The 14204-nt window shown below is 38.1% G+C and overlaps 1 protein-coding gene across 5 annotated transcripts in view; it reads right to left on the bottom strand.

Annotated features, from left to right (window-relative positions):
• Positions 1–14204, bottom strand: part of PRUNE2 (prune homolog 2 with BCH domain) — a 144685-nt gene that overhangs the window by 99055 nt on the left and 31426 nt on the right. For all 5 annotated transcript variants that reach the window (XM_055699316.1, XM_055699315.1, XM_055699313.1 and 2 more), the window contains exons 2-5: positions 12285–12389; positions 11621–11823; positions 10162–10325; positions 2119–2271 (exon numbers count right to left, since the gene is read on the bottom strand). In XM_055699316.1, coding sequence (XP_055555291.1) covers positions 2119–2271; positions 10162–10325; positions 11621–11823; positions 12285–12389 — 625 coding nt within the window. The remainder of the gene's footprint in view (positions 1–2118; positions 2272–10161; positions 10326–11620; positions 11824–12284; positions 12390–14204) is intronic.

Below are 14204 nucleotides of genomic sequence, written 5' to 3' on the forward strand. Positions count from 1 at the left end.
CGGAAAGCAAAGGATGAAGAACTAAGTCTCCTGCAATGAAGTTGTGTGAACACTCACATTTTTTAAGCAAACAGAATTCCAGTTGATGATAATGTATAGACAAACCATTCCTATAGTCTAACATGAAATCACTAACACAAAACGTCTCTGGAATGAGTAAGATATTGAAAACCTCATATGGAATACTATGGTATTTATAAAATATTCAGAAGCAAAAGGCTTAAGATATTCTGTAAAGGAAGTCATTCAACCTTTCTCACAAACTGATACCAACACCAATGGGTGTTGCTTATACACATCAAACAGTGAATGAACCAACTAGATGTTTAGTACCATAGAAATAAAAGCAGATATTTTCATCAGAAACTATGGTGTAAAATTGGAATTGCTTCACGCTGCAAAGAGGCATGTTGATATATTTAGGTATGATGTATTGAAAATCCACCTATCTCTCTCTCTGAGAGAGATGTCTGTCTAAAATGCTGTAAAGATTCTAAAAATAAATATATATCATGTACAGGGCCATGGTCATGTCACACAATCAAAAATAGACATGATAGCCAAACGTCTGTATAAAGAAAGCTGCAAGCCACTTGGTTCAATGTAGGGCGGCAACTAAAATGTCCAAAGACTTGTAAAGCGTAGTAGCAGAGCATCCAAAATGTGTTTGCGTGACTGACTTTTAAGAGGCAGCCAAATATCAACTTAAGCCAGTGAAATTAATCCTCTCATTACTGTTCCTGTATAGAGTCCAGCTACTGCATTCAATCTAACAAAAAGATGAACTGGTTAATGTTCACATATTTATTACATTTATGTATCTGTTCTTTTAAAAATATTTATAGATCACTTGTAGACTTTCTGGTGGACTACAGCCCACTGTGCCTCAGACAAATGAATTCATTAATTCAGGCCAATAAACCATTATTTCTTTTATTAAAATTACTGGCAACCAATGCCACGCATACTGAATCCGTTGGACCTACTTGTCCAAGCTTTGGCTTGGATAATAGGGTGAACTTCATAGTCCAAGTACATGGCAAACATTACTAAACCAACTTCCCAGGCAACTGGCAGAACTAAGAACTGAGCTCCATAAAAGCCACTGGGTCTTTCCAATCCAGGCTGAAATCAATTCATTTCTGAACTATGATTCCTTGACTAATGTCTGGAGGAACTTCAGGGAACTATGTTAAGATTTATAGCCCTGAATTAATTTAGCTTGCAACCTCACTGAAAGAAAGAGCAAGTGAAGCAGCACCTCAGGTTCTGTCCTTAACTACCAGCTAGGGCAGCTGCCTCAGGCTGATGGTCTGAATTCACATGGGAGAATTCTGCAGATGAGCGGATAAAGAATGGTAAACGAAGACTATGAGTCTGTATGGACTCTGTGCATACCTGATATATCAAACCAAGAAATATCTCAGAAATTCAATACTCACTCTTTGGTAGTAACTTGATAGCAAATGCCATATAACAAAGACAGTAAAACGTGAGTTATTGCAACGATTTTCTTCAGGCTTTCAGAGCATCCCTTCAAAAGCCTGCTGCCAAATTTGGGGTTCAAACATTCCCACTTTTGATCACTGGAAAAATGACAACTATGTTCATCTACTTCCAGCAGAAGAAAATAAAGAACTGCAATTTTCCCACTGCTTCTTTAATCTTGGTCTGAAGCCAAATTCACTTCACCTGTACACAGCACTTGATAAATCTGGGAAGGTTCAGAAGATAAAATCCAATCCCACACCACATAGGCAACTGCAGTCCTATGTCTGCACATGGGCTGACACATTGATTAAGCACCTGTACCTCATCAGCACAATTTTTTTACTAGAATACACTTGTAAAATCAATATATGAAATAAATTAATGTTTACTTTATCTGTAAAAGCAATACAAGATTATTTAGGAGTTCAGTAGTTCCTCAACAGAAATTACAATTCCATGATTCAGAACGTAGGCCACTTCATTTAAAATTAAATATAATACATGTAACTGTCAATGAAGGTAGCATGCTCCAACTATTTTCACCTAACACAATAAGCTGATATATTCTGATACCATTACCTAACTAAATTTTTAAAGAGTCTGAAACATGGAAGCAAGTTGCATTACCTTGTGGGTTAAATGAAGTCTCCTGGAGAACAGAGATAATTTCCTCTCGTGGGGGAAGATCTGGAAACTTTTCCTCTAGGATTGACAGTATTTTCTCCTGTTGGTCTGTAATTCTGTCAGCTTCCAAAGACATGCACTTGAAGAGAATGCTTCCTGAAACATTGAAAGACAAAAATTAATGCCTCCTGTAAACAGCAAAGAGAAACAAGACTGTTTATTGTATCGCCATCCAAGCCCCTTCCTTCTCGGAGGCTGTATCCACTGACAAGTTCACTGAATTAGATATGGAATGCTTTTCACAGACACATCCTCCTAACATGATGGCAGTTTCTAAAATCTGAACTGGGTGGCTTGTCAGGGCCTATGCTACAGCTAACTGGCTGGTCCCAGTGCTGCCATGCTGTGCAGCACACTTCTACACATCTAACGCATCGCTGCTGCATGGCCACTAGCGAGCAGTGGGACATCAGGGCTTGTTCCTCTCTCCAGCCATGAGACCAAGTGTTGGTATGTTTGCAAACAGTAATTCCATACTGCCAGCCTTCCATCTAGAAATGTGTAAATGAACTGCTACAATGGATATTAAGGAAGAAATCCTTTACAATGAGATTGGTAAGACACTGCAACAGGCTGCCCGGAGAAACTGTGGATGCCCCATCACTGGAAGTGGTGAAGGTTAGCTTGGACGGGGCTTCAAGCAACCTGGTAAGTAAAAGACGTCCCTGTATGTGGCAGAGGGGTTGGACTAGATGATCTTAAAGTCATTAGTCATTTTGATGTAACTGACTTCAGATGATTCCTCATCAATGAATATAACAAAAAAGCACAGCACATTCAACCAAACAAAATGATGCATTCAATTTTAAAATCTGAGAGAAACATAGTCCATTAACTTCACCATAATCGGTATGCTCTTACAATATAGAGGTGAGTTTGGTATCTTTTCAGACAACTATGTGCTGCATATATTCCATCCTGGATGTGAAATGTTCCTGATGGTTCAAGGTTTAAAGTCACCCTTTCATTCCCTGGAGACTGGGATCCCATTTACTAATATATCCAAAGATAGTCTTCACTTCCAATTACTCACACAAAATCAAGGATAATAAAATCTTATACTTCAGCACTGAAATTATTTATTTCTGTACTGTGCACAGTGATTTCAAACAAGCACATGATTGCATTGCATCATGCTAGATCAATAAGCAGATCAGGACAATACTATAAAATGGTCAATGTAAGCCAAAATGTTTAGGCTTCGGCACAGAGCCAAAAGAAGAAGAGATAAACTCGCACATAGCCATCCTCAATCTCACTAGACCGACTAGGACCCAACATCTAGTACGTATCCATTTTTCTCTTACGTGGTCATCACATAAAACAATGAAAACCATTTCTTCAAAATTCATAAAGCACTTGCAACACAAAAGTTTTGTCATGCTAAGTGCAGAACTCCTTACTAGACAAATCCTGTGTGGATCAAATAATGAGTAATGCTTAACAAGACAAAAGCTGTTCCCCATCAGATCTTAATTTCTGGAAATTCACATACATGAAATTCTATTCTGTGTTTCTGTTACAGATACTGTAACTGCCAATATTCTTCTAATTCTCAGAATTCCTTCCTTTATGTCAGTCTTATCATCACTTTGGGACAACGCTCCTGCCCTACTCCATAGCATTAAAAATATTAAAGATATATAGACTGCACGAAAATCATGCATACTGACCCAGACTAACATTTGTAAATTTAAGTACAGAAAACATGGCTCCACAGCAAGCAGATTTCAGATGTCTTCAGGTAAATAACTGATATATCAAAGTACCCAAGATACTTATATATATTTGCAAGGCCTGTTTTTCAGTTCCTTTTATAAGAAGCAAGTTTCTCAATCAGCAGCCTCAAGGATGATTCATCTAAAAATATCCCTTGTTGTATCTCCTCTAAAAGTATCTCTCGTTGTTCCCACTCTAACCAGATCACAGTGCCGGTGCTACATATTCTTGTTCACACCTTGGGAAGGCAGTGACCAGAATGAGTTAGGCAGCCCACAACACACTCCCAGTCAGCACAAAGCTGCACCTGGATAAACGGCAGCTCAGGGACCAGGTTACATGAATTATTTTAGCAACAGCAATCTTCTGCTTTTTCAGCACCCTTTTTTTCTTCCAGAGAAATTGCTCATGCACACACAAAGAAAACAGGGACTCCAGCAGAAAGTACTGAACCTACAACACATGCTCTAAACGCATCACACAGGTACCTACTGGAGGGAGGCTGTAGCACGCCCCGCGCAGCCCTCCAGCAGCACCAGGATGAGCTAGGCAGCCTGTCCGTCTGCACAGGTCCTCACACATACCACCTGTCCAACTTCTACCACAGCCATGTGGCTTTGTGGGGGTGGTGGGGGCAGTATTTGAGGAAGACCAAGGAGATAAAATCTTAAACTGAACATACTGGAAAATGCAGTGTGAGTTGCGTATCCAATCAGTCTCATCAGTTTTGAAGTCAACATGATGTGAGCTTCATCGTCTGTCTGATTATACACACTGTACTACTGTGTAGGGGAGGGCTGCTGTCAGCTCAGCAACTTTTGATTCATTTTAGCTCCATATGCCACAAAACATTCCAGCTTGGTTACAGGGTTGATTGTGAACTGAACAATAACTACACCACGGTTTTTATCCAGTCAGTCCTGAATTTCGACTAAGTTCTAAGACAAATGCAGAACTATGTCCTTCCTAAAACATTGTAAAAGCTCAACCATATAGAAACAGTCAAGACAATTTCTGTGTCCCAGAACTTAAGGAAAAGTATTTTTTCCTGTTTCTCACAGAAACAATTCCCAAGCTATTACAAAAAAACTAAATAGATTAATTAACTTTTTTTTCTATGTATGTACTTCAAATAGGTGGTGTTCCGACCCAGCACAGGCAGTTTCTGCTGTCAAGTTCTGGGCTGGGACATCAAATTAAACTGACTAGCTCCGGGCCCCATGTAGCTCAGCTTTTCTAGAGCCAAGCAAAGAGGACTGGGAAGCAAGACAGGAAGGCAGCTGGATGAAGAAGAGGAAGTGTCTCACATTTCTCCTACTGCAGGAAAAACCAGAACTGTCAGCAGAAAGCTGTGGTTACACCCAGAGAATCCTAGCAACCAGGTCAGTGCCTGGCTGAGACTTTATCAAGTGCCTGAACCATAACAGCTATGCAGCATCAAAAACCATAAGAAGTATTCATTTGCTAAAATAATACATGGACTTCTTTCACAGCAAAGTGGTTCTACTATGGTGTTGCAGCAGCATTGCTCACATCAATAAAACTGGCTTAATTCTCCTAAACACATGGATTGGTGGAAGGAAACTTAGACATTCTTTATCTATTCCTCAATTAAAAGGGATGGAATGATTGCCTAGGACACACTATTGTAGCCCACTGTGAATTTTAACAGGTACTAGTGTGCATTTGCCTCTTGCTTTGCATATGTGTGTCCAGTTCTCAGTTTATTCAATGGCAAGATTGTCTTGGATTTGATCTCACCTTTGGCAGGACACAGACATTACAGTAAAGTTGTAAAAACAGAACGTGTTTTGATATGCACTGTGCTGCAGCATCTAACTGGAAGCCTTTGCCTTTTACTGCTCAGTTCACGTCAGGGTCAATCCCTTTGCATATCGTGATCCAAAGCAAACTTAGAAATTTTGGGATTTATCACTTAATACAAGAATGAAATGCAGTAAGCCTGAAACAATGCCTCATCATAGGCAGATGTCTTAGAAAGGTTTTTAAAAAGCTTTTTTTCCCCACTTGTCACCACGATACCGCAGTGCTTACAATTGCTAACTTTTCTACTAGGATGAAAGCAAGAAAAGGATCCTTCTCAAATTAACAGGGTGTCAGCAAGCCCTGAGATCAACGTTTATTCTTCCTTCATTCTTTAATACTATGCTTATCAGCAAGAAAGAAAGGCACACGTCTTCTCTCCCAAGCATCCTCAGCACCCTTATGAGGGTTAAGATTCCAGGTAATTCAGAAAAACAGTTCACACAAGGTAGTTCTGCTTGGCCAAAGGTCCGTAGTCCCATTTAGTCACGTGCTCTCTTCTAAGTACCTGCTGTAAAAGAGATACACAGGCTCAGAAATCTCCTGCAGTTTTTACTGACTGCTGGTGTAACTCCCCCAGGGTTTCTGAAAGCATAATGGAAGCTGCTCTGTCTGCTGACAAGAACAGAGAAAAGAAATAGGTAATACAAGATTCAATATTATTTCTTGTGTACATCACACTACATTATAGATATTTTTCTCCAAAGGAGAGGTCACTAGAAAACAGGCTAGGACTCAAAAAAAATGTGCTTTTTATTGTTTTTTTGCAAAGCAGTTTGGAAGTGGAGCACTAGTTTTGCCAAAAGCAATTGCTGTGCATTAATATTAAACATGATCTAATGAAGGCAGAAGTCGTTTTGGGAAAACATTAAGAACAGCACAAGCATCTCCTGAATCACAAGTTTATGGCTGCAAAAAACACTACAATGAAAAGACAGGCATTTCTCCTGTCAAGGTTTTGTTCCATGACCTGGAAAAATAGAGGACAGGGAGAAGTGGAAAACCAACAGTCCCTCATGGAAAGTATACCTCAACACTCCAGACCCCCAAAAAAACCCACAAACCAAAAATGTAAAATGGACCCAAGCAAGCAGTCTTTATTGCAATTAACAGTGAAGTCACAAAGCTAGAACAATATTTAACTGGGGGGGGGGGCGGGGCGTGGCAGGGGCAGCACTGCCTCCAAGAAATCTGTTTCCATACATAAACACAAAAGTAGCAGTCCAAGTAAGTGCAGTGTTTGGTGAAGTTCAAAATGCTTCTTTCTTTCTGGTATTTATATTAGGGAGGCATCAAAACAGGGAACATGTGAATCATCTGATCAATGTACAAGACGGGGAAAAAAAAAATGGCATCATTCCTAAAGTCCTTAAAAGGGCATTTCTTAACATTTGTCTGGGTGGCTAGAATAACAACATAATTTTCTCTACTGAAAGTCAGCCTGCCCCAACAGGGCACAAAAAGACCTCAGCCACGCAGCTCACAACTAGCAAAAGCAGATTCACCTCCAAAAAAAAATAATGCTGATGCTCTTGCTGTAAATCTGTCTCTATTTACATGTTGCAGTCTGCACCTTGTGGCATCCTTCAAGGCCTTATACAAATAAACATAAGGAGGCATTTTTGAGAGTGCACTGACCCAAGGTACCTGACAGCGAGTGCTTGGAATCACATCCTTGCCAGCTGGCTGCAACAGAAAATGTAATGATTCAGCAGTTTAATGGATCTTGAGTTTGGCAACAGTCCCCTTGTAAACATCTCTGGGGAAATAAAATAATACAGGCCCAAGACTCTGGCAGGTTCTATAATTGTTTGCTTCTGGCACAAATCCAGGGACAGCACAAGCTCTAACTTAAGGCAAATATGGCTGTAAACACTGACTCTCAATGCAGGCTCTGTTCAAAGACCAAGGGTAGAAATAACTTATAGCATGTCTGATGGGAAGACAAAGATGCCAGGAAAGCATTCAGCTGAAAAAAAGTCCTTAAATATTAACCTGCCTAAATCAATAATGTACAGTTTCACAGGAAAAGTCTTTTCTCTTGACTTTTTTTTTTTTTTTTTTTTTTAATACAGACAAGCAGGTGAAGTTTGTTCAAAGTTGAAATACTGCAGGTTATAAACACCTGCCTTTGTTATTAAATAAAAAGATTGCTAACAGACTGTAAGAAAAAGGTTTGAAAAAGAGGCAACAAATGAAGCTGTCACAGCCACTATGCAATAATTATTAAAACATGAGATACTTGTATTATCTTTCAAGTCTTCTAGCAAAATACTCACTGGAAAGCCAGAAAATGAGAGACTAGTTCCCAGCACACAGACTCAATTTTAGGATTTCTCAGCTATTTTATGAAAATAAAATCCTAATTCTCATCACTTTGAGATCGACTTTGGCCTTCTGTTCTGAACTTCACCCAAAATTTATACAAACTAACAATATACAGATTCTAATATACATTGGAAGTAACATAACAAGTCTCGAAGACCCAGCAGGGCCTTTTCACCGGCTCTATGCCCACAAGTGCTGCCAGAGAGAGGGGCCATCCTGTGAGCCCCTACGCACGCAGCCACGGGTAGTGAGGATGAAGCAGCCATCTCTACTTCCAGGACATGGTATGCGGTCCCTTTATCTCCTGTGCTCACAGCTGAGATACATTTCAAAAGCTATACTTTATGGGCAAGGACTTTGACAGCAGGCCATGGTATATATACAGAGAAACACAAAAGCTAGACTTGGTAGGTTGTATTTGATCTTTTATTTTCAGACTGCTTATAGATCAGCCATCTACATACATTTATATCTAGGAATTACTTTTTTTTTGTCTTACCAAAACCAGTAATGGGACTTACTGACTCTTGTGAATTTGCAATGGAAGGTTCTTCAATACCAAAAACCTTTTCTGCTTCCAGAGACCCACAACAGGACTTACTGTATTGCTTAGCCCTCTATACGTACAAACTGTGTTGCTGGGAGAAGTTGAAAAGCACAAAGCCACAAGTGCAGCTCTCTTTTTTTTTTTGTTTAGGCTTTGTCAATCACTTCTCATACCATGTAGGAGAAGGTACGCAGGGACTCCTATTTCCACTAAATTCCTCAAACATGCAATACCAAATGCAGCAATTAAAATGAAATTACTAATTTAGGAAAAAAAAAAAGCTACTATCTCCCTCAAAACTAGAAGTGCTGTATCTAATGCAAATACTTCCAATATTTCTCTAATAAAAGCATTTTATTTTAATTTGGACACAGACTAGACAGCCAAAATATGCAGACACTTACAACCATGTGTAGTACTTGAACACGTTCTTGTTCGTTACTCAGAGCACTGCATCCTCTTTTCCACCATCAGACAGGTATCCTGTGAGATCCCCAAAAGCCTTTTTTTTGATTCTGCCTCCAAAATCTATTATTATGCTTGGTCATTTACCTACATTCCTGGATAGCTACTTAATAGAAATTTGGAGCTTACAAAAATGTATCATGGCATGTTTATTAGAGCTTATTAGCATGGAAATGTACTAAAAGAGTAGGCTAAATGCTGCATTACTGTTAATGCTTCTTCTATGGAAATATAAAAAAAAAATTAAATTTTGTAATTTCTCATAACATGCTCATTACGTTAGTTACCACAGTTATAAGTACAATGACAAGCCAAGACTCCAGTAGCTTCTGAAGTCTAAGTGTAAGCAAGTTTTCATAATTTTCATTAAACATGCCCACATTAATTTCTTAAAAGAGCATTTACCAGTTGCACATCACTTAAGATATAAAACCTTCAAAATTCATTTAGCACTATTAAAATTCAGTAAATAACTTAAAGCCAGCAATCAGTTCTTCTCAACCCCAGTTTTATTTCCAATTGAAGAGTTCTGCTGCAGCAAATAAACTGAGTAAATCAATACAAATGACTATGAAGACAGAAATGAAAATACTTCTGACTGCTGAAGCCCCATCCTTTGTACTCTACCAGGCATACTATATAAAAAAGGAGAGTGCAATGAAGATTTGGTTACAGTGTTTTTAAACCATAAAAGTTTCACATCACACCATTAAAACATCATTTATAAAAAGGTACCATCATTGCGACAAGCTTTAACATGTAAATATTAGATTCCAATCCATATTGTTGTCCACAGTGCCCCTGGAATCGACGAACTGCACAGCTTTTCCAGCTACCCAGCTGGTATGTCGACAGCTCCATTTAATATTCTTGTCTAGTGATACAGCAAAGACCTCTCATGCCTATTTTTAAATGCACATTTTTAATATTCAATATAATGTTACTCTTTAACAAACTCTTTACTCCCTGCTTCTTTTATGAAGCTTCCCGTGGTCTTTAAAGGGATTGTTAACCAAAGAATGGATCACACTCTTTCTGCATGAGCAGATTCAGAAACACTCCATTAAACCTTTCAGTATTTAATATAAAGAGTAATCTCTCACCTCTGAGGAGATAAGCCAGTTGCTGAGTGATTAACTCTGGTGCCTCTTGAAGAATCTCTTTTACTACTAAAGAGGAAGACGATGCTTGTAACTCCAGGCTGCCATCACACTGCTCATCTGGATTGATGACTTTGACAACAGCTGATTCCAAACTTTTATCCTCACTATCAAGCAAATTCAAAAGTTATATATATATTTCTTTCTAGCTGCTTAGACAATGCAGTAAAACAGTGCAAAAATTTTTGTAAAGATTCCAGACTAAAACACTAGGGTTACTGCTCCTTGAAGTCTACTATAAAGCCAAAGAATGTCATGGTAATATCTTAAAATCTATTTTTTTAAAATGAGGTGTTCATGGTGTTTTATTGCTTACTACATCACCAAGTACTAAGATTTAAATGTTTACATTTCTATTATCAAAATCTTTAAAAACTAACAATTTGAAAAAATATTTCTACATGTATTGGAAGTATCACTCTTAATATAGGGGAGGATTTGGGATTTTCCCTATTGAGTATTTTGAAAACTTACAGATCTTTATTTTGCATTTAGACACTATGTTCCTGCTTATAAATATAATAGCAACAGCAAAGATAAACTATATTTAATAAATAATATGTTAATCATAATTCTTTAGAAGGAAGAAATACAGGAAAGGACACTAATAAAAAGCAAAATTTACAGATAATTTTTACTCTGAAAAAGAGAATGATGTTCTGAGCTGACTAAAACTAAAGAATCAATACCTATGAGATTTACGTATGTTTCTCGTATTAGGTGTTTCTAATCTGCAGACCCCTCGGAGTATGACGGGGCGACAGCACAACAGGATATTATTCATCTGAAATGAAGTTCTAAAGGGAGCTGGAAGTAAACAGCATCCTTCACTCTGGGCCAGAGAAGCAGGCCATGCAAAGAGGCTCCCTACAGATGTTTCACTATTAGCTTGTAGATACTCCCTCTTAAGGATGAGTATATGGACTATGGTCTTCCACTGAGCAACTCCAAGCCTCTAGCATTGACAACAATTTGAGAAAAATCCTGTAGTTCGTAAGGACTGCAATAATCCAGCAGCCATCTTAACACATGCAAAAGTGGTATCCACCTCCAAACCACTAGGAGAGTCTTAATGCCTTTAGTGAAAGCCAACTAAAAGGCAGGAAGAAAACTAGTCACAGGAAACTTCCAGACTATTTGAACTAAACTGCAATATCTAATCTAAACTGTGTGAGAATACAAGGTCCTTAAAACAGGGACATCCATTAGAAGTGACAGAAAGGTGACTATTTAGGTTGTTACATTTACTGGACATAATGGGAGTTAAAACATACTTTGATTTCCTCTCTTTGGTCTGTGTTAACATTGCAATACCAGTATTAATGCAGAAAAAATGTAAAAGAAAATTTTTAAAGCAGCTCAAACCCACATAAGCCATCTTGCTGTACATACGATGCAATACCTTGTCAGCATGTTGCTGTTTACAAGTGTTAAAGACAATTTCCCTTCAGCGTTCAGCTGGTGCAAATTGATTTCATCGCGGAAGATATGGAATGACTCCGGGATATTCAGTTCCTCCAATATACATCTTGTCTCTGTGAAGTAGCTAAAATCTTGTCTTGGTATGTTCAACACCGGTAAGCAAAGAACGTCAGGAGGACTGACCTGTAACACAGGTGTGCATTTGTCAGAGTTGCAGAAAACAAAAATTGGTTTTTCTTAGGAAAATGTTTTAACACAGTGAGCAATTAGAAAGAGCCTGATTTTTCTGTTTGTTTTTTTCCCCCCCTTCTACTTCTTTATTAAGAAAATGTGGTTTGCTTTTTCTCTTGTTATTCTGTCTCTGTTTGCTTCCCACAGAATCACTGGGAAACCAGGAAGGAGGAAGAATGATGTACAGGGGTGAACTTCTGCTGCTATTGAATAAGCCATCTAATACTCACTCATTAATTTTAGTATGGAATGAAATGTAATTGTTTCTACATAAAAATCTCACCCCTGATGGTAACAAAATCATTGTCCAGAATAACGTTTCTACTGTATGTTGTAGTTAACTTAACAATGAGATGTCTGTAACAACATGGAACCAATGAGTTAAGACCACTCAGTCCCATTCTCCCCATTACCTTGTCTAGAAAGTAGGCATAGGCCAGGGTAGAAATAAGAGAATCCAAATCACAGGACTTATTCCCAAGAACAACATGGACTTTCTCCAAGCATTTGCTCCTGTTCTGTAACAGTAGTAGAAGACAATTGCAATGAGTGACAATGACGACAAAAAACAAAGGCCTATCACCATGGCACTTTGAAAGACAAGTTAAATATCATGCACCGTCCACACTGTGGGATCAGACATGTTTCCTTGGCTTCACAGCTCCCAGGAAAGCCAAGAAACCTGGTTTTCATAAGAGACCCCGGTTTAGAACCCAAACTAGATCTCGCCCTTTAGCAGCCAAACATCAGATAAGCAGCTTCATGTGTATGTGGGAAAAGCTTTTGAAAACACTTCGCAGGTCTAATCAGAAAAAGAGTTCAAAAGAGCATGGAAATACACACAGCAAACTATACACAGCAAGATGCAGTTTTAATTTTCCCTTTTTCCTTTGCTTGCTGAAATCAGTAACCAGACAAAGTTTTTGACTGACTCCTCAGAAGCTGAACGCCCCCAGTGAAGCACTTGAAGTTGTTCTCACTTGAAAAGGGAACCAAGTCTCTTCTGCATTTAATAAACTTGAGAGCCTTCCAAACACAAGGAAAAGAACACAGACCAATTATGTGAAAGGAAAATATTCCAGGGAAGTGTCTACCTTCTTCATAATTGCACACACAAAATGTAAGATGATGTTTTTCTCTTGTGCACATCATTAATGTCAAGCTAGCTGCACAGAAACATTGCAGTTTGTTTTCTTCTAATGAGCTATGCCTCTTAATTTGAGAAACATCTGACTGATGGTAAGGTAGATGTTTCAGAACCAAATATATGCAATTAAACATTTTTGTTGCAGTACACAGGCTGATGTACTTGCTTGATATTCTGAATTAGGATTTTGGGTATCAAATAAAATGTTAACCAAATATATGCAATTAAACATTTTTGTTGCAGTACACAGGCTGATGTACTTGCTTGATATTCTGAATTAGGATTTTGGGTATCAAATAAAATGTTAACCAAATATATGCAATTAAACATTTTTGTTGTAGTACACAGGCTGATGTACTTGCTTGATATTCTGAATTAGGATTTTGGGTATCAAATAAAATGTTAATCTTTCAACAGAAGTATAGAATTAGTATCCTCAATAATTATAAATGTGCATTTTTTTTAAAACTAACCTTTTTTCTCTGTGTCTAATTTCACCTGTATCTGGTTATAAGGAAGAAACTCAATTCTTTGTACCTTATATGGAACCCAGCCATCAAAATACCTTCGGGTAATAAAACCAGGACACCTATTCTCCATTCCCTATGTACAGGGAAAGACAGCCAGCATTCTGAAGAGTACAGTGTCTGGAACAGATACATTCATTTCAGCTGTAGGTCTTCAGCAGCAATAAACTGTCTCAGTTTTCCTCTTTCCAATGTATCTGTTGCTATATTGTTCTGCAGCATATATTTCTGATTAATCTGTCACCCTAAAGAATGAAAATAAAGTTCATGAGCTCATCCTTTGTCAGTATTATTCAGTGTATAGAAGTCTTTTTCTTTAGGTTCATCATAACTGCAAAAAAATGAATGAACTGACAAATTGATTATTAAATCTACAAAGTCACCCACGTCTAGGAGCTCAGTGCAAACAATATAAAAAATTTCAAGCCATCTGATGCTGTTCTGTATCTACATGTTCTGTACCTATAGAAAAACTGCTTCTTATTGCTTACATTAAACAAAACACTATCCCATACAGAACTAGCAACAGTCATCTGAGTTTCAGTGATGAATGGCAGACCTATTTGTGTCATCAGGTACGTAAGTGTTCTCTTTTGAAAAATCAAGACATTTTTTGTGTTGTCTTTAGAATCCATTCTCCCAAGCACTAAAATCTGCAC

The sequence above is a fragment of the Falco cherrug genome, chromosome Z, assembly GCF_023634085.1.
Source record: "Falco cherrug isolate bFalChe1 chromosome Z, bFalChe1.pri, whole genome shotgun sequence".
Lineage (NCBI taxonomy): Eukaryota > Metazoa > Chordata > Aves > Falconiformes > Falconidae > Falco > Falco cherrug.